The sequence below is a fragment of the Triturus cristatus genome, chromosome 11 (genome assembly GCF_964204655.1).
Source record: "Triturus cristatus chromosome 11, aTriCri1.1, whole genome shotgun sequence".
In the NCBI taxonomy this organism is placed as follows: Eukaryota; Metazoa; Chordata; class Amphibia; order Caudata; family Salamandridae; genus Triturus; species Triturus cristatus.
Window position 1 is genome coordinate 823,333,293 of NC_140594.1, and position 25,197 is coordinate 823,358,489.

Below are 25,197 nucleotides of genomic sequence, written 5' to 3' on the forward strand. Positions count from 1 at the left end.
GACAGATTGGGGTGGGGATTATGGTAGGTAACATGACAGAGGTGGGGAGGGGGAGTAGGGGGGGAGACGTGCAGTGGATGATGGAGAAGTGGAGGAGAGGGGGGAGATACAGTGGTGAGGATAGTGAGGTAAAGCAGTGGGGGGTAAATGAGGTGAGTGCGAGGAGATAAAGGTGCGTAATGGGGAAGTGGATGAATGGGTGAGTATTTGCAAGGTAATGAGGTGGGCGAGATTAGGACCGTCAGTGGCAGGCGCGCAACGCCCATGGGGCTAAAAGGGATTTAATGCCCCCCACCCCTTGCATGGCCTAATAAAGGCCCCCGCAGTGCGGTGGGAGGGCCAAGCTCCAGGGGGCCCCCTCTGCACAGCACCCTGGCCGGACAGTTCCTGGGTGAGTTTGAAAGGGGCCCCCTCCATGAAGTTTGCAGGGGGCTCCCTCAAGATTCGTTACACCGGCGCCCCAGCCGCCTCCTCGCTTCTCGCCTCTGCCTTCATCTCACTCCGCAGCGACAGCAGCGCAGGCTTGCTTACTTGTCCAGCTATCATTGAATTCTAGGGATTGGTGGGGGAGAGAAAAAGGAGCCAGGAGAGAGGGAAAAAAAAGTGTCAGAGCTGTCAGGGGCGCTCTCTGCTCCTCTCAGGCACACACCAGAGGCGCTCTTATCTGCAGCTGCTCCCGCTGTTATTGCTGGCTGCAGTCAAGTGAAGAGCTATTACGGATCCAGTGGCTTTTTCATTTACTCCCCCACCCTGTTAAAGCTCCGCTGCCATATGGGGATTCGGGATGTTGACAGGGAGGCAACTCCTTAAAAAATACCAAGGGAACTACAAATGCTTCCTCTGGTCATTGTGTGCACCTTTTTCACATCTGCCCCTTTCTCCGTATTCGCCCCACGCGCACTTTTCTAGAGCAAACCTGAAAGTATTAGCATGCAACACCGACATGTATTCTGGGGACATTAACAAAACAGGACCCGGTCAAAAACATGACTATTTACAAAAATAAATGAAACACTGTGGTTTCCCATCCGCTGCCAGTCAACAGAACTCGAGTGCTTAGCACAGTACTAGTTATGTTTTCCCCGTCAGGTGCTACAACAAGCAAACTTGTGCCAAATTGCTCGCCATCCATCCGCTGTTTATTTTTGCATTGCGCTTTCGCTTTAAAGTGAAAGCAAGATGCAAAAATAATTACGCGGTGCCAAGTATCCTTTTTTGTCCGGCCCAATCAGAGAGCCGGACTGACGCGTGCAAGGCAGCGTGATGAAGCTTCTGATAAGAAACTTCGTCACGACAGCCATAATGCAGGCGATCCAGTCCGGGTGGGCCGGGCAAAAAAGCCAAAGGGAGTCCTTGAAAAACCCTCCTTTCCAATGGGAAGCCAGCGTTTACCATAAACGCTGACGCTACCCAATGGAAATGAGGGGTGGGGCTTCGAGTCCCCCTTCTGAAACTCCTCACGGACAATAAATCTCGCCGAGCGAGCTGCGCATGTGCGCAGCTACGAGACCTAAAAATACAAGCCAGCATTGCTAGACGTGAGGTTTCCACTAAGTTCCTGGGCAGTAATTTCTCTCGCTTAAAACTCCCACCCAATAGCTCCCTGCTTTATCTGTCCTAAGCAAAGCACTAAATTGGACAGGCCAGAAGCTTATCATTAAAGTACACATTTCTATATGGGTTTGCGATGAGCCTGGAACCAATCTTACCATTTAAAAGGAGTTTTCGCCATCTCTGTTGTCGGCCACCTATTTTTTACTTAACGTTTTTTTTAGTTACATCAGCCAAACTGTATACTTCAGTAACCTCTTCATATTCAACAAAGGCTGCATCCAACTCTTTTATGACTGGAGTCTCTCACTATAATTCCCTGCTTCTTAACAGGGCACCACAGAAAACTATTTTGTCAAGTTCTGTGCCTTTCCAAAAGCATATGTGAAAAAATAATGAAGTATGATGTACAAGGTTTCTTAGTATGTAGATTTACCAACTCTCAAGTTGCCACCGTGGGCCACATGAGGTCAGCACTCTTCACATAGTTACCCGGTGAAGCGCCGCCATCAAAATGCACACTGGAAAACTCCTATGTAGAGTAGGTTTTCAGCTTGTGTGAGGTCAGCGCACTTTTAGTCTTTACAGCTAATGCAGGACCTCCCCAAATTGCCCTTCCAGGACCCGCCCAGGATTTAGACACCTGTGGTTGTGTTTCGGCTGGTACGGTGGTTGAGGTTGGCCCTATCCTATCCTAAGTTGGCAGTAACGGACTAAAAGCCCCGCCCCTATTTGGCACCACCTACTATCCATGTCCCAACTCCTGTCTCACACTATTAGAATTTTTTTTTTAGGTCTCGCCTAGGCAGCGCTTGCACTGTCTCTTCGAGACATGCTGTGTTGAGCATATGGGCTTGAAGCCCCTCTCATCTTTTCTATTGGCTCCTCTTACTGTACATGGTAAATACAGGGTTTTCCTTGAAAATATAGCTTACTAGTCCCTCCTTTTCAAATTTTGCAACCTCCCTGCTGACCACAGAAGAATTAGTCTGTGTGTCTAACTGTTGAGAACGTTCGCAGAATTTCAGGTATCACTTGTAGCAAATGAGTCAAAAGCATACATTGCTGTTTCTTTCTCAGTATCCCCGCATAATACGGGACCTTGCAGATTAGTGGACTATTCTCAAATGACATCTATTGAGACCATGCTAGAGACTTAGCTAAAAAAAAAGTGCATATTCTTAAATTCAATGCAGTTATCGCTTAGTAGCAAAAACAATAATTCTAGAGATAAAAGTGTTATAGCACACATTAAACAATTGGTAATAATAGGAAATAAACGGCTTCCCAAAAATCATGTCTGTTTAATATACTGGTCAACTTTTACTTTCTTTGCTAAACCACTTTCACTGTCAAAAATGCCTTGTGTCATTTGTAGCACCATATAAAAATGTAAAAATATTTACAGCAACATTTGAACATTCCATCAACCAAATTGGATGACGTAGGTCCGGTCAAACAGAAAAATTCTACAATGGGGCGTTGGCTTTAATAGCAAAGCACATTATTCATTTGGAACAGGCGTGTCATGGAATTGATTCTGTTCTTAGTCTTGCAACATTTGATCATTATGACCAACGTAAAGAGTTTCTTCGTTAAGTAAAATCTTTTTAATCACTATGAGCATGTTCTACCTACAGGTTACATGGCCCAACTTCTTGAAGATATTCTTGTTAGCAGCTCAAAGGCATTCCCACAGGAGTTTTGGATGTGGCAAGAGAAGTGTAAATGTTCTACCGGATTTTCACCAAATTCGTCAGCCTTTGTGAAGTAGGAGTTGTCTAAAATCCATATCTGATGCTGTGAAATTCTTGTTAGTCGCGTGTTGCTATGCTGGTTGAACTCTCACAAGGAATAATGCAGAATGAGAAATTGTTTTTTTCTACATACTACAATTAAAAGCCTTAAAACCAAATCTTAATATTAAAAAAAAGAAATCCTTGCCCGAATACAAGTTTGTATAATGAATTATTTAAATGGCACATGCTGATTTTCATGCACCACATTGCTTTTAGAGTATCTGTACATGTAACTAATGTAGTACACACTTTATAGAGTGAAGCAGCATACATTTCAACTGAACAAGAAAGACGAGAGACAAAAAAAGCAATTTCTTTTAATATATGGCAAGAAATGTCGGTGTATCATGTTGGATAGAGGGAAAAACGAGTAGATTAGCAGCAAATTGGAATGAATGGGTGTAGTGAAGAATGGTGAAGTTACTGATCAACATTTTTACAAAACTGAGTGGTATTGGACAATTTTAAAATTATTTAGAAAAAAGTAAACAAAAATTTTATGCATTTGGTTCTTTAACACCGCTTTATTGATCGTCATTAGGGTGGGTATGTATGTGTGAATGCAATCAGTTTTCTGAAGCAAAATCCACCTCGGTAGTGGGATAAAGTTATACATTTCAAGAAGTGGAACACAGAGAGCCATCGGAAGGAATGGGGGACTCAAGATCCTGTACAGTTGTGTGATGAAGATGTAGATGAGGAGTTCCTATTGAGTCGACCATGGCAGAAGGAACTGGGAGCATCTTTAAAACTGATAGATGAGGACTCCTGTAAGAGATGGAGTCATCGCTGTTTTCTGAACTGTAGATATGCGCTTTGGATACATCAAATAATGTAATTTTTTATGCAGTGCTAAAATCCTGAAGGAGCTCCACTGACTCCCAGCAACATCTTAAAAACCAGGCTCCATCATCTGGAAAGCTCTCGGGAACAGCATCCCTATCTATCAAGCCGCCAAACTCACCATCTCTGTTGGTGCTTGGTTTACCATCAGCAAGGACACTATCAGAATGGCGATGAAGATGTGAAGAAAAAAAACACAAGGCAATAGGACTTCTGCATCTATCAGGACCATCCCAATGCTGCTCCTATTTATGGAAGAGATGAAGACACACCACTTTAAAGAACGCTAAATCACAATGCAGTAACTGTTTGAAGGAAGGTGGAATCTGACTGCATGGTTACCCCAAATTGGGGTGGGCATGAGTTTGGTGGTGGTGAGGGAGAATGGCCTTACAAAATCTTCTTTAGCAAGATCCTCCTCTCCCAATAGCATCTCTGGACTAGAAGTTTTGGGCAATGCCACCTTGCCCATTACCCCTGCTAACTCTGAAGCCACAACCCCAGGGCATTCAAAACCAAATCTGTCCATAGTTTCTTGGAATATAGCGGGATTATTTTCTAAAACTACTTCAATCGAGTGGTCTGAATATATTGAAAACTACGATATCTGGTTATTCCAGGAAACCTGGTCCCTGGAGCAAGATTACCATCCCGTTTTTAAAAATTTCTCTAAAGTAGCATTGGTGGGACAGAGAGGTAGACCGATAGGTGGACTTACCTGTTGGGTTAGACAGCAAGCAGGTTACAAGGTGGAGGAAGTGTATATTGATAGTCCGGACATCATGGCTATACGGCTACGTCTGGTACAATCACCAGATATTTTGATCATTAACGTTTATGCAAGAGGGATGCCGGGTGGTAGAGGTTCCAACATAGTTACCCTTCTTGATCATTTTATTGAAATAATAAGGGAAGTTGTAACCTGATAACAGGACGCTGGGCACTCCCCCCCACCCACCGGAGCCGCCATCTTGGGAAGGGAAGGGAGACGGTGCAGTCCATCGTCCCTCCTACCCTCCTCACTCACCAATGGATAAAAACATCTGCTCCGCACGTCCGCGCAGCGGGCGGGCGCAGCGGGCGCGCCGGCGGCGCGCCGAAGGCGCGCCAAAGGCAAGCCCGTCTGCGCCCGTCCGCGCTGAGGACGCGCTGCAGGACGGGCTGGACCCTGGGCCCCCAGGCATTGACGCGCCTTCCTCCCGGGGGGACCTTTATGGCACCCTTTTGTCCCTTAGACCCCCTGCGCTCTGCTGCCATCATCAGCTCAGACCCGAGGTATTGTGTCGCGCCCACCTGTGTCCCTCGTGCAACGTTCCTTTTGCCGGTCCTACTCAGGCCCGCACTTATTCAATCTCTTCTTTGCCGGCCAGTCATACCTCCCAATCCAAACAGGGATTTTTGATCAATGCGCGCTCATTGATCAAACATGGGATTGAATTTCACGATTTTGTTAGTTCAAGGAACCCTGACTGGATCTTTGTTACAGAAACGTGGGCTACTGAGTCTTCTGGCCATGATCTGCTTCTGGCCATTCCTGAAGGATACACCTTTCTAAGGTTAGACAGAGAACGCTGTAGAGGGGGTGGAATAGCCATTCTTTTTAAATCTACTCTCACATGTACCATAAAACCCTTATCGATCTCTACGGATCCTTTTGAGGCGCTATACTTTTGTATTGTGCATACCCCGGTGAGCTCCTTTTCTGGCATACTACTTTATAGGCCCCCTGGGTCCAGAGCTAATTTTTGCTCAGAACTTTTTAGAATTTTGGAACCTTATTTTGGTAGACCCCATCTCACTATTCTGGGCGACATTAATTTTCACCTAGAGGATGTTACTTCGAAAGAGACCTGCTCTCTGCTTAATTCTCTGGAGGCATGTGACTTTGTACAACGAGTTCTCCACCCGACTCATAAGGCGGGGCATATCCTTGACGGGATCTTTTCCAACGACCCTAGATTAGGGGTTGGGACACCGGTCCCGATTACCTGGTCTGACCATTTAGCAGTCCCGCTGTTTCTAGACATTCCCTGCCCCGTTGCCATTGAGGGCTCTGGTCAAAAACAATTCAAAAGGAGCTTCAAAAATTTTACTAAGGAGGCTGTAGCCCCTTTTATTCTCAATGCCCATATTTCAACTCAGCGGAAGGTGGATGAGACGGCCCAAGAACTTGCTGATGCCATCACCAGAGCCGCTGACGAACTAGCTCCTCCTTCCCTGAAAGCTGCAGCTAGACAGAAGCCAACTGCCCCCTGGTTTTCCGTCGATCTGAGGCTTCTCAGACAAACTTGCAGACAGAAGGAACGTAGGTGGCGTAAATCCTGGGATCTCAAGGATAGAGAAGGCTATAAGAGCCTACTACGTGAGTACAAAAAGAGAGTCATTAAGGAAAAACAGGATTATTTTTCCAATTTAACCTGTTCTTTAACATCCTCCAAAGAGCTTTTCAAAATAGTGGACTCTTTGTGCTCTCTCCAGGCCCCCGATCCTGTAGTAGCTTCCCAGGAGCTATGCAATGATATATCAGACTTTTTCTACAAAAAGATAGATGATATCTACATAGCTCTAAAGTCGCAGGGGAACTCGCTTAATGCCGAGGATTTCTCCCAAATTAAACTTCTGGAAGCTTGGACTAAAGAATCCTCTCACTCCCTTGATCATTTCCCTGCCCTTTCGCTAGAGGATCTTAATAGCCTGTTGGACAAAACTAAATCGTCATCTCCACTCGATCCAGTTCCTCTGAAAGTACTGAAGAACTGCAGAGAGATCATTCTTCCTTCGATGCTGGAAGTCATGAATGGAGCATTGGAACAGGGCATCTTCCCGTCACTTTGGAAGAAAGCCATCGTGAAGCCGCTGCTGAAAAAGACCACCTTGGACCCTGGAGTACTGAAGAATTTTAGACCCATCTCTCTGCTGCCGGCCCCTGCTAAGATGTTGGAGACCCATTTGAATTTCCATCTTTCAAACTTCCTCGATACCTCTGGTTTCTTGGACGGGTCCCAACATGGCTTTAGAAAGCTGCATAGCACGGAGTCTGCTTTGACGAAAGTCATGGACAACATCCGCAGAAAAGTGGATTTGGGTCTAACCACCGTACTGGTGCTGCTGGATCTTTCAGCAGCATTTGACACCCTGTCTCCCCTTACTTTAACAACTAGGTTAAGGGAGGCAGGGGTAGAAGGACCGGCACTCAGTCTCCTGAGCTCCTTTCTTCAACAACGAGAGCAGCGTGTCATGCTAGGTGAATACCTCTCCCCCGCTAAGTCTTTGCAATGTGGGGTGCCACAGGGGTCGGCATTGAGTCCGACCCTGTTTAACATCTACGTGGCCCCACTTGCAAGACTAGTAAGATCTCAGGGGATGGAGGTAGTGTCGTATGCCGACGACACGCAGATTATGGTATCCCTGACTCACTCTGTGGGTGAAACCGCTTCTAACTTTAGGGCCTGCATGCAACTTGTTGCAGAGTGGATGATTGCCAACTCCCTAAAGTTGAACGGGGACAAGACAGAGGTCCTGGTCTTTGGCAAGGACCAGGGCATATGGTCAGATGATTGGTGGCCTCCTTCTTTAGGTAGCTGCCCAACACCAACACAATCTGCCAGGAACCTAGGCGTCATCTTCGACACCCAGCTCTCCATGGAGCTTCAGGTCAACAGAACGGTGGCTACCTGTTGGGGAGTCATCAAGACCTTGAAAAGAATCGTACACTACTTGTCCCCTCAGGCACGGAAACAGGTGGTGATCGCCCTTGTTGGCTCAAGGCTTGATTACTGCAACTCAGTGTACGCCGGGGCCAACAAGGGCCTGCTTCAGCGTTTGCAGGTCATACAAAACGCGGCAGCGCGGTTTGCTCTCGCTTTGCCCTGGCTGGCCTCGATGATCTTAGCGAGGAAGAACCTCCACTGGCTCCCCATCCCCTCAAGGATCACTTTTAAACTCCTCTGCCTTACATATAAGGCTTTAACTGCAGGCCCGGCTGATGCCCTTGGATCACTTCTCTCTAGATACGTTCCGAGTAGATGTCTCCGATCCAGTGAGCTTAATCAACTGGTAATTCCCAGAGCCAAGAAGGCTAGATGGGGGAGCAAAGCTTTTTCCATACTGGCTCCTCTGATGTGGAATTCACTCCCCCTGGAAATCAAAACACTGCCCTCCCTTGACCTCTTTAGGAAGTCATTGAAAACTTGGCTCTTTATCAATGCTTACCAGTAGGCTCTGTTTCTTTTCGCTCACAGTCTTTATTTGGATTAGGCGCCTTGACGCCCATTGGGCATAGCTGCGCAATATAAATAATGTTTCATTCATTCATTCAGGAGGAGACTTTAACTGCTCCTTTGAGCCCCTAGATCAAGATGATGGTAACCTCAGTATAGAGGAGGATGCTCAGTGGAATATTCCACAACTAGATCTATGTCCAATTAAAAAGTGGACTGAGGCCGCCTTGCAGCTGAAGGGGCTGTGCTTGGAATGGGGTGTGAGGGCAGTAAATGGGAGATCCCAGTCAGACAGAGTGGGCTCTCACACATTCAATAATGGCCTGCGAAGTAGTAGGATAGACTACATATTCCTTAATATAGAATTTTGGTCACCCCTATTGGATATGGAAGTCCAGGGGCGGAATGAAAGTGATCATAATACTCTGGTGTTATCAATGCAGATTTTGGGTCTAATTAACGCCAACGACCAACCTGCAGAGCCGCCTACAGCAGCTGTCATGCTTATTAATGATTCTAGGAGAGTTAGATGGCCTGCGATTATTGACAATGATGGGGACTTAGAACAAATGAAGATAATGGTTGTTCGCTCAGTAGCTATCCTCCAAAACTGTGATATGCAGGAGGACATTAATGCAATTGGTCTCCAGGTCCACAATGATTTGTTTTCGAAACTTAATTGTTTTTTTTATTAAACCTAAAAAACAGATGTCTAAAGCGCGCCCGAAGGCAGCATTTTGATATAACAAATCATGTAGAGAGGCTTACAAGTTTCTCCTAAGAACCATTAGATCTAAAATTATGGGTGATATTAAAAAGGCAAGAATTGGGTACAAGAAAACAAAATATCTGGCAAAGAAGGATTGGGATGAGCAACGCTGGCAAGATCTGTTTAACGGCAGTAAAGGGAAAAGTATGGTAACATTTTGGCAGCTTGTTAAATTGGGTAGTGGTGCACTAATCCAAACACCAGTTAATTATGTAGCCCCTGAGTTGTGGGCCTCGCATTATGAGCCGTAGTTTACCACTTCCACTCATAGTAATGACCACTTCCAAATGCCCACTCCTACTACAGCTTTGCACTTTATCATATTAGAGGTCGCATCTGTTCTTAAAATGATCCCGAGAGGTAGGGTCCCCGGCCCTGACTGCATTCCGGCGGACCTGTTTTTGTACGATAAAGAAGTTTGGGTAACCTACATACAGATATTGACGACTGCAATAGCGAGTTGCGCCCCCATTCCAGACACTTGGTTTGGTGCTGAAATTCTCCCGATATATAAAAAGGGTGATCGTTCCCTACCAGGTAACTACAGGCCGATAAGTCTTACCGATTCCATCCAAAAGATCGTCGCCAGGAAAGTGTTGGGCAGAATCCAGACCTGGATAGATGAAATGGATATTCTGTCCCCACTACAGGCGGGGTTCCGCCCATACACTAGCACTATAGATCAGGTTTTCAGACTTATGCTAATTTACTGGCGGGTTGTTATTATCAGAGGGGGTTCAATTTATGCGGCTTTTGTCGACCACAAACCCGCATTTAACTTGGTCCCTCGAACCAAAATGTGGAGCGCCTTCATGGATATGGGGATCCCATTGGAATTACTGGCCATTTTAGTTAAATTACATGAGTTTAACTATGCACAGGTACGCTGGGGCATGCATGGGAATGTTACGGACAGGTTCTCTGTCACAAAGGGGGTAAGACAAGGGTGCGTGTTGGCACCAACCCTGTTTTCTTTATTTATTAACAGGGTGGTTCAGTATTTTTCTACCTATCATACAGATGCCCCTACACTTGCTGGAATGAAGATACCCCTGCTCATGTTCGCGGATGATACCTTGATCCTTTCAAAGACTCAGAAAGGGTTGCAGTCTGCCCTGTCTCGATTCAAGGTCTATTGCCGTGATAATGAGCTAGTGGTAAATGTGGCGAAAACCAAGTTTATGATTTTCCACAAACATAAAGCTATAAAAGGGAGAGTCTTTATGAATAGCGTCCTCCTGGAGCAGACAGATGTATTTACCTATCTGGGGATTACACTAGGTGAGAGACTGAATTGGAAACCCCAGATTGAGATGCTGGTCCTTAAACACGCCCAACTAGCTGGAGCGCTCATAAAAGAACACAGGCTTTCACAGACCAAGCCCATTGCCCCTGCCTTAAAGATTTATAATTCTAAAATGAGCTCTTCAGTATTGTTTGATGCTGAGCTTTGGGGCTTTCAGGATTTATCAACTCTTACTGCCACACAAAATACATTTATGAGAGCTCTAGTTGGCCTCCCTCAATCAACACCACTCACGCCCTTATATTTAGACCTGGGTTGTAACACCACTGAGGCTACAGCGCATTTTAGACCCATTGCACTTTGAAGAAGGCTCCGGATTACTCCCGAGCTCTCTTTTTATGCTAAAGCTCTCTATGAAGTACGGGGGGGCAGATTGCCTACGTAGGATTTCTTTGTTAAACAAAGTAAAAACTACTTTATTAGATATGGGGATGAGTACTTTGTGGGCGGATCCTGTTAACATATTTCCGTTAAAAAAAAAAGAGTTTAAGGTGGCGAAAATAGGAGCTAGACCGGATGACTTATGTGCTAGGGGGTGTGGACAACAGGCTACTTTTTATCATGCATTGTGGAGTTGCCCAGAGGTGAGGGCACTATGGGAGGGGGCCTCGGAGCACATGCAAACCGCCCTGGGAAAAGAAATAGTATTGACCCCACAAATGGGACTGCTAAACATATGGGAGGCAAATGACCTTACCGAAACCGAACAACACTTCGTTACACTGGGATACACGTTGGTGAAACGAGAACTGGCCCGGGGATGGGGGGGGGGGGGGGGGGGGGGGGGGGGAGTGCACTCACCGCGGGACGCCGCGTGGGCGAATGAGATGGATAGATGTATGCTGGCAGAGTCCGCAGTCTTTGAGGCCAGGGGTTGCCCCAAGAAATGGGATATAAAGTGGTCACAGTGGAATGTGTATCGAGGAAATCGGTGTGTGTCACCTACTGTTGCAATGGGAATGAACACTCGTATGGGCCGGGAGGAGAGGTTATAATCCACAGTAAGTACTAACAGATGGCATTTGATCTGTCGAGCATATTAGAGTTGTTGTCCGATCATGTATGTATGGCTTTGATGTAAAAACCAATAAACAAATTAAAAAAAAAAAAAATAATGTATTAGAATCACAGTTCATATATTGGAAGTTTAAGGTCACTAATATTAAATAAAATTGTACACACATCCGGAAAAAAAAAAAAGAGTTTAAGGCAGCATATTGGAACATGGTCAAGACTAAGCGCTTCTCAACTGTAACTAGATGCATCCTGTCAAGGGGATTTTTGGAGCTTAAACATGATACTGAGTTCGAAGCTTATTGGGATGTCATTACCAAACCGAGTGACAGGAAGTTGTACCACCAATTCAGGGTGGGTTCCCTCCCCATAAAAGCCTTCACAAGTAGTTGGCATCCCCCGTCAGATACAAAATGCATTACATGTCCAACACAGATCACAACAGTAGCACACACTTTTTGTGTATGCCCAGCCTATAAGATTCCTTAAGGCTTAAGCCAATTTGTTCCAATTTGGGAACAAGATCAGGCGTGGAAGCATTAAGGATTCTGAAGACAACCCCACAGGAATCCATAGTGATTGTAGTTGTTAAGTTTTTGAGTTGGATGTGGGTCATCCGTGCTAAACAGATGAGGGTATAACTATCCTGTCAGACATAACAAATGCTTTAGTCCCAATGCTCGGAACTGTAGTCCTACTTTCATGCTAGTCATGCTTTATGGTGTGTTTTATGTATTTTATTATGTATTAATTAATCTTTTAAATACTGTTTTTAATGAATATGTGTTTTATCCTATTGTGGGCTGTTTTTAGCTATAAGCTGGTCATGGAATTTTACACAGTTTTGCTATTATGTAGTTTTAAATTCTAGTAATTCTATGTCTTTAATGATCATAATAATCAAAATAAAGACTAACTGAACTGGTTACCCACACTGTTTGCCTGGTGTTTTGCTGGTTTTTGACTTAGTTTGACTGGGATCCTTCTAATCAGGACCCCAGCCTATCTGCTTTCTCCCTAAATTGGTTGTTCATGTACTTTAGGTACACTCCAGATTGGATTCTGGGGTACCCTTATAAGTCCCTAGTATATGGTATAATATATACCCGGAGCATAGGTATCCCAGAGGCCTCTCAGGGGCTGCAGCATGTATTATGCCACCCCTGGGAGACCATTCAAAATGACACAACAGGTCTGCTACAGCAGCCTGTGTAAGGTGGTGCATGCACCCCTTACTTAGATATAGGTTCACTATATCTATCCATATCACTGCACATATAAACCTATCAGTCACCCCTATGGCAGGCCTTATCAATCCTGAAGGCAGGGTGCTAGGTTTTATGTGAGATGGTGCCCATGCATAAGCAGAGCCCCTCTGCAGCCTTCGGAACCTCTATTCCGGGATTATTTGTGATGCGGCCATACCATATATACTTAACAGCATTATAAGCTTGCGGTAAATGCTAACTTTAAAACTGCTGCATGGAAACATGTTGTGTTTGATGTCAAACACCTTGGAATCATACCTCCACACCAGTCACTGGTGTGGGAGGTATGATTCCACCCAACTAGAGGGAGAAATATGACAGCACCGGTATACCCGGTACCAGCTTTGCAAACCCTGGCATCACAAAATGGATGCTGCCAGCAACAGACACAAGTCTTCCCTCCTGCTGCTGGACAATAGGTTTCCTGTCACAGGGAGGTGTGACCACCTCCCAGACAGGCTTTAGTGTTTTGGGGCTGGGTGGGTGAACTCAGAGTGCTTTGATGTCTGCACTGGGGGCACATTTCATGTCCCTGTGCATAGTCCAGCTCAAACCGGTTGCAGGGGCTACCAGCCCCTGCTCTGGCGCGATACTGGACAAAGGACATGGGTGTAGCCACCCCTCTGTCCTGACCCTCCTATAGGTGGGTCCCCAGAGTTTGTCCCACCCCTTCCTTGGGTATAAAGTAGGAACCCCTGGCTACAAGATTTTATATTTACCTGGACGAAACTCTGCTACAGAAACCAAGTACTTCAACTATCTACACTACGCTGGATGACCGATCAATCTCCCTTGGAGTAAAGGAGTAACTCCCCTGCAAGGCAGGCACCTCAAATGCATCTGACCGGTTTGCATCTATGCAGCTCCTGACGGACCCCGAAGACTTTGCAACACGGGAGGTCGGTTCCTAAAGCTTCCCCGAGGCCAACCAGTAATCTCAGCAAACCTGAGATCCGTAGCCCTCGTAGGGACCGTGAAACCCGAACACCTGGACACCGTGCACATTTGCAGCAGCATATGCTTTTTGGCAATCCCTGAGGCTGTGCTTTGGGCTACTTGTAGTCCAAACCCTGAGCAGTGATTCCACCGAAGATTACTGGCCTACACTCCACGAGTGTTCCGTGGGCTGGTATTAAGTGATTCCTCTCGAGGTCCCTTCACGATCTCTGGTCCGTCGACCTGTGGGTCCCTGAGGACAGAACTGTAACTTTAAGTGAGCTTACTTGGTTGCTCCAGACGTGCCCTGACTCTCCATCGCTGGGGGAGTCCCCAGGTCCTTGCTGGTCCACACCGAAGCATCTTTACTCTGACCGCGTGGGTTGCAGTTGCCAAGGCTTGCTGCTCTCCAATCCGGACACTGTCCCCCCCAGCACTCGACATCCATCGTGGGACAGCTCGCCTGCAGACTCTGGTCATCGTCGACGTCTCCTGGTCCCCGTGGCTGCAGAGTCAAGCTTCACCTCATCGCACCTGACATCGGTGGGCATTCGTCGATCGTGCCCCTGATCACTGGCAAGTGACCCAGACTCTGTTCCCTCTGCTTTCAGGTTCTTCTCATCTTCGATCCAGACTTAGATCACACCAGACACTCCTCATCTTCCCGGCAGCAGCACTTAGCAGCATCACGCCATTGAAAATAGCAAAGATTCCCGACACCATATGACACCTATGCACACGGCTTCCCTGGGTTAGGTAATACGAGTACTCCGGTGCTCACATGGGTGCTGGCCTTAGAACCTTCTAAGTTTGAAAGGGTTTGCTCAAAGTCCTCTACTAAGTGTCCTTAATCTTTAAAATTCCAACCGCTACTTTATCATAGGATTGTACGGAGCTCACAGCTGCGTTCTCACACTGCACGCGTCCCCCATGGGTCCCCTGTGTAACTACCTTGGGTGGTTCCTTGGGGTCCCAGGGTTTCTACGTGCTCTAGGCACTGTGTCTAGTCAAATCGTGGTTCTTATACCACTTTTTTAATTGTGTGGTTCTCCTTTCATTTGGTCATTCAGGAGGTTATAATCTGGCAAACCAAGCTGCTTTACATTCCTTCGAGACTTAGCCTGAAGGCTGCTCTCCATAGCTACCACTAGGATAGCTTTCAATAAAAGTTGTCTTTAACCTAATCATCAATAAGGGTCGTTTGGATTGGTGCAAGGTGCCCACTAGAACTAGTGGACAGCATATACCAGGCCACCTTCTCACACTGGTGTGCAGCGGTTGGGATCCAAGCTTGCTATTGCTTTACCAGATAATCTCATTGAGTGACTAACTGAGAACCACTATAGGTACATATAATCAAGACTAGAATAAAGTAAGTTCTACTGAACTTAGAGTTGGGTAAGTCAAGGGTCTATCACACCCTTTCTCCAACTCTAGAGAGTTTTGTAGTTCCCACTAGGTTAGGTAGGTGCCACATCACATAACACTAGTATGGCTTTTAGGCCAGAAGCCAGTGGGCCTCTGCCAGCTAAGTATGACCATATCCCATTCCAAGAATTGAGGACTATGTGTACAGCTAGGAACTGAAGACAGGGGAAAAACCCAAACACTCACCGCCTCATAGAGGCTTTGCTTTTAGATGATCTCAGAAAGACCCCAGGGTCTGATGAAGCAGGCAAGTTGGGTGGGACAGCAGAAGAGGAAAGGCCAGGAAGTGAAAACCCCTATGACTCTGATGCTGGCCAGGAGGATCAAGATGATTCTAACCTGGACAATCCAATTCTTCCCGAAGGTGAGGGAGAAGCCCCAGTGGCCCTCTCTTTACTCCACCTGGAAGGGTTAACAGATTATCAAGATCTCCTCAGGAATCTAATCATTCTGGTACCTCTCTATGGACCTCTGTTTCTCATAGGATTTCTTCTCATAAAAGGGACTCCTCTTATGAGAAGAAGTGCCAACTGCTTGAGTTTGAGAGAGCTAAGCTCAGAATCAAGAGAGAGCAATTGGCCTTAGATAGGGAATCCCTGGAGCTTCAGAGAGCTTCTAAAAAGTTGGGGCTAGAGCCCCATGGAGGCAGCAACAGTGTCCCTAGAGGTAGAGAATATACTCATGAGTATAGGAACCTGAACAAAATTGTCCCTCGCTACCAGAGTGGGGATGACGTCCACAAATGGATAACTGCACTTGAGAGGGCCTGTAAAGTACAGAGGGTCCCTCAGGAGCGGTGGGCAGCAATCTTGTGGCTCTCCTCTGCAGACAACGGTAGAGACAAGCTCCTCACTGTTACAGAAGAGGATGCTGATAATTATACAGTCTTGAAGAGTGCTCTGATTAATGGGTTTGGCTTAACCACAGAGCAATACAGGTTAAAGTTCAGAGATACCCAAAAGGCACAGACTCAAGACTGGGTTGATTTTGTAGATTGTGCTACTAAGGCTCTGGAAGGTTGGATACATGGCAGCAAGGTGCATGACTTTATATGATTGTACAATTTGATTATGAGGGAGCTGATCCTTAATAATTATCAAAAACAGCTTTTACACCAGTACCCTGTGGACTCTGATCTGACCTCTCCCCAAGAATTGGGAAAGAAGGCAGACAAATGGGTCAGAACTAGAGTAAAGCCAAAGAATGAGGATGGTGACCAGAAGAAAGATTTTTCCAAGACCCAAGAGAAAGGTGGGGATAAATCAAAAGATACATCCACTACAGGGCCTAAAAAGTCCTCTTCTGGGGGTGGGTCCCAAACCATTTCCTCACCTGAAAAGAAACCTTATTGCCATGTTTGTAAGAAACCTGGCCACTGGAAAAATGACCCCATTTGCCCTAAAGTCAGCAATAAGGCAAATGTTCCTCCAAGCAATACTACCACTCCTACTGGTACTACCAGTAGTAATCCCCCAGTTGGTAGTACTGCACCCAAAAATGTAGGTGGGTTCTCATGGGGAACTGAGGTGGACCATAATTTAGAAAGGTCCCCCTCACAGGCCTCCTCAGTCTGTGATAGTGGCATGGGATTTGCCACTTTTACTGTCAGCCCAGTTCCTTGGGCAAGTACAGACCGGATCCACTAATCAATGGTCAGAAGTCGTTGGCATTCAGGGACACAGGGGCTAGTGTCACCATGGTGACAGGGAAGCTAGTCCCCCCTCAACAGCTTTTACCTGAGTTTAAGAACCAGGTGACCCAACATTGATGGTATCAGGACAGATCATCCTATGGCCATAGTCAATCTCATCTGGGGAGGGGTCACTGGCCCATAGAGAGTGGCAGTGTCCCCAAATTTGCCTGTAGGTTGCCTGTTGGGCAATGATCTGGAAATTTCAGCCTGAGCTGAAGTTGAATGCCAGGCCCATTTAAGAATGTTAAGCCTCCCTGAGAGAGTTGGTGGGGCTCTTAGAGCCACAGCCCAACCCCAGGGAACTTTTGGAGTGATGGAGCCTGAAAGAATGGTCCACTCTACTCCACAGGAGAGCACAAGGGTTGAAGAAAAGTCTTCTTCCCCCCAGACTATAGGTAAGGGTCAGCCTCCTCAGGGAACTGATCCTACCCCTAGTGAAGGAACTGCCCCAGAGGTGGTCAGGCCTGTGCTGGCGACCCTTCCAAGGTGGTACCCAGTCTGGAGCAGGTAACCTGCCCCTCCCTACCCTACCCTAAGCCAGTCTAGGGCTGCAGAGGCCAGGGAGGTCAGTGGACCCCCAAGGGCCCACTGTCCAGAGGAAGCCCCCCCCCCAGCCACAGATTAGGGGCACCCAGTCTAGTAGCCCTATCCAGGTAAAAATTCCTAAACACACTGAGGGATCCCTTTTATCATTGAATAGGGACCACCCCCAGATGGACTCTGTTGGGCAAAGGCAAAACTGGGACCAAGTGGTCCCAAACCTACCATGTCCCTCCAGTGTTCCAACCAAAGGGACCCAAACCCCCCAGCTGTAGGCTGCCAGAGGTTGACCCTTCGGGCCAGATACAACTCAGTCATGGAAAGAAAGGCCTCCATGGTGACCAGTGATCTGAGGAAGCTGACGCCAACTTCATTAGGGCCTCACTTTTCTACTCAGACACCCCACCAGCCTTTTACTTTGCCAATACACCCTACAGGTAGAAATCCCAACTTTTGGAGACCATCCCAGACCCTTAGGGGTAGGGACTGCCTAGTGGACCATAAGACAGGGGGTATCCATGCTAGAGCAGGATCTTCCGTATATGGCCACTTAGTCAATAAAGGCTCAACTGGCCAATGTTAGCCTTATCTCCTTTCGTTGGGGGGGGGGGGGTGGGGGGGGGTGTAGGAAGGTGGAATCTGACTGCATGGTAACCCCCACTTTTTGCCTGGTGTTTTGCTGGTTTTCAACTTAGTTTGACTGGGATCCTGCTAATCAGGACCCCAGTCTATCTGCTTTCTCTCTAAATTGGTTGTTTTTGTACTTAAGGTACACTCCAGATTGGATTCTGGGGTACCCTTATAAGTCCCTAGTATATGGTATACTATACACCCAGGGCATAACTACCTCAGAGGCCTACAGCAGCCTGTGTAAAGTGGTGCATGCACCCCTTATTTAGATATAGGTTCACTGTATCTTTCCATACCACTGCACTTATATACCTATTAGTCACCCCTGTGGCAGGCCTTATCAATCCTGAAGGCAGGGTGCTGGGTTTTATGTGAGAGGGTGCCCATGCATGAGCAGAGCCCCTCTGCAGCCTTCGGAACCTCTATTCCGGGGTTGTTTGTGATGCAGCCATACCATATATACTTAAGTGCATTAAAACCTCGCGGTAAATGCTAACTTTAAAACAGCTGCATGGAAACATGTCGTGTTTGGTGTCAAACACCTTGGAATCTTACCTTCACACCAGTAACTGGTGTGGGGGGTATGATTCCATCCTACTAGAGGGAGAAATATGACAGCACCAGTACACCCGGTACCAGCTTTGCAAACCCCGGCATCACAAAATGGATGCTGCCAGCCACAGACACAAGTCTGCCCTCCTGCTGCTGGACGAAACTCCGGCAGGGGACGGCTGGGCAATAGGTTTCCTGTCACAGGGAGGTGTGACTACCTCCCAGACAGGCTTTAGTGTATTGGGGCTGGGTGGGTGAACTCATAGTGCTTTGATGTCTGCACTGGAGGCACATTTGGTGTCCCTGTGCATAGTCCAGCTCAAACCGGTTGCAGGGGCTACCAGCCCCTGCTCTGGCTCGAAACTGGACAAAGGACATGGGTGTAGCCACCCCTCTGTCCTGACCCTCCCATAGGTGGATCCCCAGAGTTTGTCCCACCCCTTCCTTGGGTATAAAGTAGGAACCCCTGGCTACAGGATTTTAGATTTACCTGGAAGAAACTCTGCTACAGAAACCAAGTACTTCAACTATCTACACTACGCTGGATGACCGAAGATTCTCCCTTGGAGTAAAGGAGTTACTCCCCTGCAAGGCAGGCACCTAAAACGCATGTGACCGGTTTGCATCTACACAGCTCCTGACGGACTCCGAAGACTTTGCAACACAGGAGGTGGGTTCCTAAGCTTCCCCGAGGCCAACCAGTGCTCTCAGCAAACCTGAGATCCGCAGCCCCCGTGGGGACTGTGCAACCCGAACCCCTGGACACCGTGCACATTTGTAGCAGCATATGCTTTTTGGCGATCCCTGAGGCTGTGCTTTGGACTACGTGTATTCCAGACCCCGAGCAGTGATTCCACCGAAGATTACTGGCCTACACTCCACGAGTGCTACGTGGGCTGGTATTTAGTGATTCCTCTCGAGGTCCCTTCGCGATCCCTGGTCCGTCGACCTGTGGGTCCCTGAGGACGGATCTGTAACTTTAAGTGGGCTTACCTGGTTGCTCCAGACGTGCCCTGACTCTCCATCGCTGGGGGAGTCCCCAGGACCTTGCTGGTCCACACCGAAGCATCTTTACTCTGACCGTGTAGGTTGCAGTTGCCAAGGCTTGCTGCTCCCCAATCCGGACACTGACCCCCCCAGCACTCGACATCCTTCGTGCGACAGCTCGCCTGTAGACTCTGGTAGTCGTCGACGTTTCCTGGTCCCCGTGGCTGCAGAGTCCAGCTTCACCTCATCGCACCTGAAACACCCGACATCGGTGGGCAGTCGTCTATCGCGCCCCTGGTCACTGGCAAGTGACCCAGACTCTGTCCCCTCTGCTTTCAGGTTCTTCTCATCTTCAATCCAGGCTTGGATCACACCGGACACTTCTCATCTTCCCGGCAGCAGCACTTTGCAGCTTCACGCCATTGAAAAAAGCAAAGATTCCCGACACCATTTGACACCTATGCACCCAGCTTCCCTGGGTTAGGTAACACGAATACTCCGGTGCTCACATGGGTGCTGGCCTTAGAGCCTTCTAAGTTTGAAAGGGTTTGCTCAAAGTCCTCTCCTAACTGTCCTTAATCTTTAAAATTACAACCGCGACTTTCCCATAGGATTGTACGGAGCTCGCAGCTGTGTTCTCACATTGCACGCGTCCCCCGTGGGTCCCCTGTGTCACTACCTTTGTGTGGTTCCTTCGGGTCCCAGCGATTCTATGTGCTCTAGGCACTGTGTTTAGTCAAGTCGTAGTTCTCATACCACTTTTTTAATTTTTAATATCTCCCCCTGGGGCCCACTGTGTATTGTGCTATTTACTGTCATTCTAGTACTGTAATATTGGGTGCCTTGTTCTCTAATCTCATAAAGAGGTTAGTATAGAGTGTTTAGTAATAAATACATATATTTTATATATATACCTTGTGTGGTTCTCCTTTCATTTGGCCATTCAGGAGGTTATAATCTGGTAAACCAAGCTGCTTTACATTCCTTCGAGACTTAGCCTGAAGGCTGCTCTCCATTGCTACCACTAGGATAGCTTCCAATAAAGGTTGTCTTTAACCGAATCATCAATAAGGGTTGTTTGGACTGGTACAAGGTGCCCACTCTTTCGCCCTGAGAACCCTGTTACCCCTCCCATCAGTTGTTCACTGTAACTCTGTCCAGGGCACTCTGCTGTCTTTTATCTAGGTTTCCACTATAGCCTTGTAGTCTGCCGTAGCGGGCTATATCGGCTATCAAAAGCCCGCTCCAGCGTTAAAGGCCCAAGCTGGAGGCGAGGGCCTTGAACAAGGGAGGTGGACTTTAATGCCGGTATAGCCCAGCTAAGGAGGGCTATAAGGCTATTAGAACATTCCACCTAAAGAGGGCAGAATGTTCTATCAAATAAAACAAAGGCCTCGTGGAGCCGGGCTCCATGAGTCCTTTGTTTACAGCAACAGCTGTGAATGACATCAGCGGAATGTTGGAGCTCCCGGCTTCTACCGGCCATTACAAGCCCAGAGCACTCCATTGTTTTCAAGGGAGCTCCCAACATTGCAATGTTCTCATATAAAATAGGATACAGGTATGAATACAACACCTTTGAGTAAACAAGCACTGGTTATAACAAATGCACTGTTACCCAACACAATGAACAGGCAGCTGGACGGTTAGACAATTCTGGCACATGACAAATATAAGTTGACAACACTGTGCCCCTGAGTAGCAAAGGTACTTGAAAAGTCTTCTGGGAGGAAGACCTGCGGGGATCTGCTAATCATTCTGATATGTAAACTTCTTTCTGGTTGGCAGACAACCAACTGGGCCTCCGCCAATTGTCAAAATATGGTATCTTCTTAATGTCTTGTACAATATACAGTACTTGCACAGAACTACAGACCTAAAAATAATAGTCCCATTATGCAAAACACTTCAGTGTGTTCCCACAATGCTATATCTGAAGCTAATTTGGCAGGAAATGCTGCTACAATGGAAGATGTCAGTACCTGTCTTGTAAGAGTGCTGTTGGCTTCGCGTCTGTCCCTGGTTACCCTCAGAGGGATTGTTGTTTCGTACGACGACAGAAGAGAGGTTTGGTGTAAACCTGGAGAAAGGACAATTATATGTAATGAAAGAACACAACCACATCATTCTCTTGCAACAGTAGTTTATCCATGCATTTTTCTCACTGTTATACACAGTATTTTAACATTATGTCAAACAATTCGATTAAACTTCATTGAGGTAAAAGAATATAAACTGCATCAGTGTTGGAAAATGTTATCTTAAAGTCTCCATTGTGATGGTAACTAGAAACACTTCACCACATTCAATCAGCATATGTACTGACACGAGGCTCACTATACATACTAGTATTGATGTTTACCATGCTCTTCATGCGATGAAAAATACAACCTTCGATTCACAGAGAAGACACTCGCTACTCCATTCCCAAAAAGGAATTAACCAACACAAAAATGAGGCCATATTTTGAATCTGCCTGCAGTGAACATCTAGGTAAGGCAAAGAGTATTTATGCCATCATGGTCTTTTTTAATGTCTCCTCAGGTCTATAAGCACAACACTATATTCAGCACTGAACATCTCTTAACTGAATAGTGTGACAGGGGAATGAGGGCATATGGAATGATTCACCTAACAAAATGCCTTGTATGAAAGAACAAGCATTGGCAATGCCAATAGGTCTGGCTTTAAAGGAATGTTGGTAATGCGAAGCATTACAAGTAGTTAGCATGGGAATGTATATATTTGTGTGGAAGCAATGAACATTAGAATAATCTTGGTGGAAGTTAAAAGATCAGGTGATAGTTGCACACTCAAGTTAGCTCTAAAAATCAATGTAGTATAATGACTGCCTTCCTCCCATCTGTGCTGCTGCCAGAGAAAAAGTGTAAGAATTATCCAGTTATCTAAATAATTTTAATAGCAGTGTCATTTGTAAGCCCATAAAAGTTCAGGCGGCTTAGGCAGAAAGATAAATAAAGAAAATTATCACAGAAGCACTTTTATGTGGAAGCACACAACCTCTGCTCAATCATGTACTCCTGACTCCCAACATGTGGGTGGGGAGCCGAAGCCCTTCTCTAGTGATGTCTGGTGACAGCTGTGAAGTCAAGTCAGACCATAAAAAAATAGTTTCATCACAGTTCCGTGGCATTAGCAAGAGTCCTCTTATGACCAAAGATATTGACTTGTTTCTCATAAACATGCATGGATGGAGACAAGATTTCACTAAATGTTTTTCTAGTGCTGGTCCCTGCAACAGGAAACTAACTTTATTAGCACCTGCATGCAGTGCTGTGAACAGGCCATTTGTCATCCCTGATGTCACCAGTCTATGTGAAGCCCACATAAACCAGCTGGCTGGACTACGGCAAAGCACTCTATCCAGGCACCACCACCACCACTGAACTCATGAAAAGGCTCCAGACGATCCAGTACGCAGCAGCCAGACTGATCCTCGACCTGCCCAGGAGGACCTCCACTGGCTCCCCATCCAGAAGAGATGCCAAATCTAACCCACGCCTACAAAGCCCTAAACGACCAAGGATTGCTTACATGAACCATCACCTTAATTTCCACTAACCTCCCAGGAACCTCCGCTCATCTCACCCTCGCACTGATACCACGCATCCGCCGCTCCAGAGAACAATCCTTCTCCCACCTCGCTGCCATGTCCTGGAACACCTTTCCCCTCCACCCTCACTGATCCACTTTAGGAAGAGACTTAAGACCTGGTTCTTCAACTGATGCCCACAGCACCTGAATACCCTCTTAGTGATAAGCCGCAATATATAAGTACTGCTTGATTGATTACCTGATGTGAAGCTGAAAACACAGCATTGGTGTTTGGCTTGTAAAAATGTGATCAGACAAAGAGCCTCTATCCAAGCTCTAGAGGACATACATGTTAAAACAAATGATTTGCTTCAATTTCAATCCCTGACATTTGCAATGAGCCTTAAAGAGCATTTATTTATAGTTTTACAAACAGTAGACTGGACTATTGTGGGCGTCACAGAACTGTAATAAAATAACATTAATACTTTTTTTTTTTTTTTTTCAGCACAGTCCTTTCTTTATTTTCAGTGCACAAGACATCGGTTGGTTGTTTTTCCTAAGTAGGATCTTTCCTAATGGGTTGGCACTCTTCCCAGCTGTGCTAAAAGTTCTTCTGTCCTGGGGGAGCACCAGCATTACTCAGAACAGCTGCATTGCATGTGATCTGAAATATTGATCCTGGGAATCAATGGGGATTGGCCGAAGGCTTGTCGCAGTTGCTTTGCCTGCGGGCTATTGGGTCATCTTTTCAGTGGTTTTTTTATTTCAAAATATCTTTATTGAAATTTTTTTGTAAAAGAACAGACAGGAGCAGGGAACCAGACTGGTGTACAGGAGATGGAATGCAACTGGGCCAAAAGGCGAATGCCAGCATTAGTCGCATGTGTTAACATTGAAGTAATCAATTATTCCCCGTCTCCAGAAAGGAAGGAAGAAAGAAAGAGAAAGGAGGAGAAGAGGAAAGGAATCCTGAAAGAAGAGAAGGAGAGAATGTCTAGCACCCCAATCCCGAAGTACAGTATAATATAGTAGACAAAATACGAGACCATACACTTCCATAACTGTGAGGACACATATGGATGATCATACCACAAAGTAAAGTCAAGGTGGTTTATGAGTAGCAAAGTACGCATCTAGGGTAGACCATATACTCCTGGTGGGTGATTTCCAAGGCGATTGTTGCAAGACAATGTTATCTGCCCCCCTAAGGTGTATGACCCAGTTCATCCAGCAGTTGTATGAGGCTTTAGTAGTATCCTTCCAGTTGGAGAGTACCGTTTTAACTGCAGAAATCAACAGTAGATCAAGGAGAGCTCGATCATCCTCCGACTGCAAATCAACCTGTAAAAAAGCAGAAACTACAGACGGAAGAGTCCTAGGAATTACACAGTTAAACAGCATAGATAAAAATAGGTAGACTCTATCCCAGAAGGGTTTCACTGCAGAACAGTGTAAAATGAGATGTGCTAAATCACCCCTGTCCTGATTGCAATTCCAACATTTGTCATCTTCCCGGATCCCCATGGAAAACAACCTAGCTGGTGTCCAGAAAGCCTTATGTAGTAGCCAGAATTTCGTTAGTGAAAGAACTGGGGAAATTTTATTGCGTGAAACTGACTTCCATAAGGGGGGCCACGAATCATCGGTTAGCTGATTAACCGAGAGAACGCTCCAATACTCAACAATCTTAGAATTAAGCCTGGAGGATTTGGGGCGCAAGAGTTGGTAAATCTGGGAAACCTGATGGCCAAGTCTATTAAGTTTTGAAGCAAATGAGGGTAACGATGGAGAACCAGGGGACAGTCTGGATTTCGCAATGGCAGCCCTCACTTTCAGAAAATTATAAAATTCAATATCAGCTAGTTGGAATCTAGACCGTAGTTCCGTGAACGACAGCGGGTAAGCATTATTTTCTAATTGTTGAGGGAAGAAAATACCGGATTTGCACCAGGAAGCAAGAGACAATGGTTTACCCTTGTAGAGGAATTTGGAGTTTAGCCAAATTGATTCCATATTGGAACCCCTCACCCTAACATCCATGGTCTTGTCTAACCTCAAGAGAGCCAATTTAGTGTTCTTAAAGATGGATCTCGAGTGTGTGGC

The 25,197-nt window shown here is 46.4% G+C and overlaps 1 protein-coding gene across 1 annotated transcript in view; it reads right to left on the reverse strand.

Moving 5' to 3' along the window:
* The window catches only part of ADAM9 (ADAM metallopeptidase domain 9), a 764,238-nt gene that overhangs the window by 516,274 nt on the left and 222,767 nt on the right, over positions 1 to 25,197 (reverse strand). Inside the window, exon 2 of the mRNA XM_085634568.1 lies at positions 21,519 to 21,616. Within this exon, the coding sequence (XP_085490694.1) occupies positions 21,519 to 21,616 (98 nt within the window). The remainder of the gene's footprint in view (positions 1 to 21,518; positions 21,617 to 25,197) is intronic.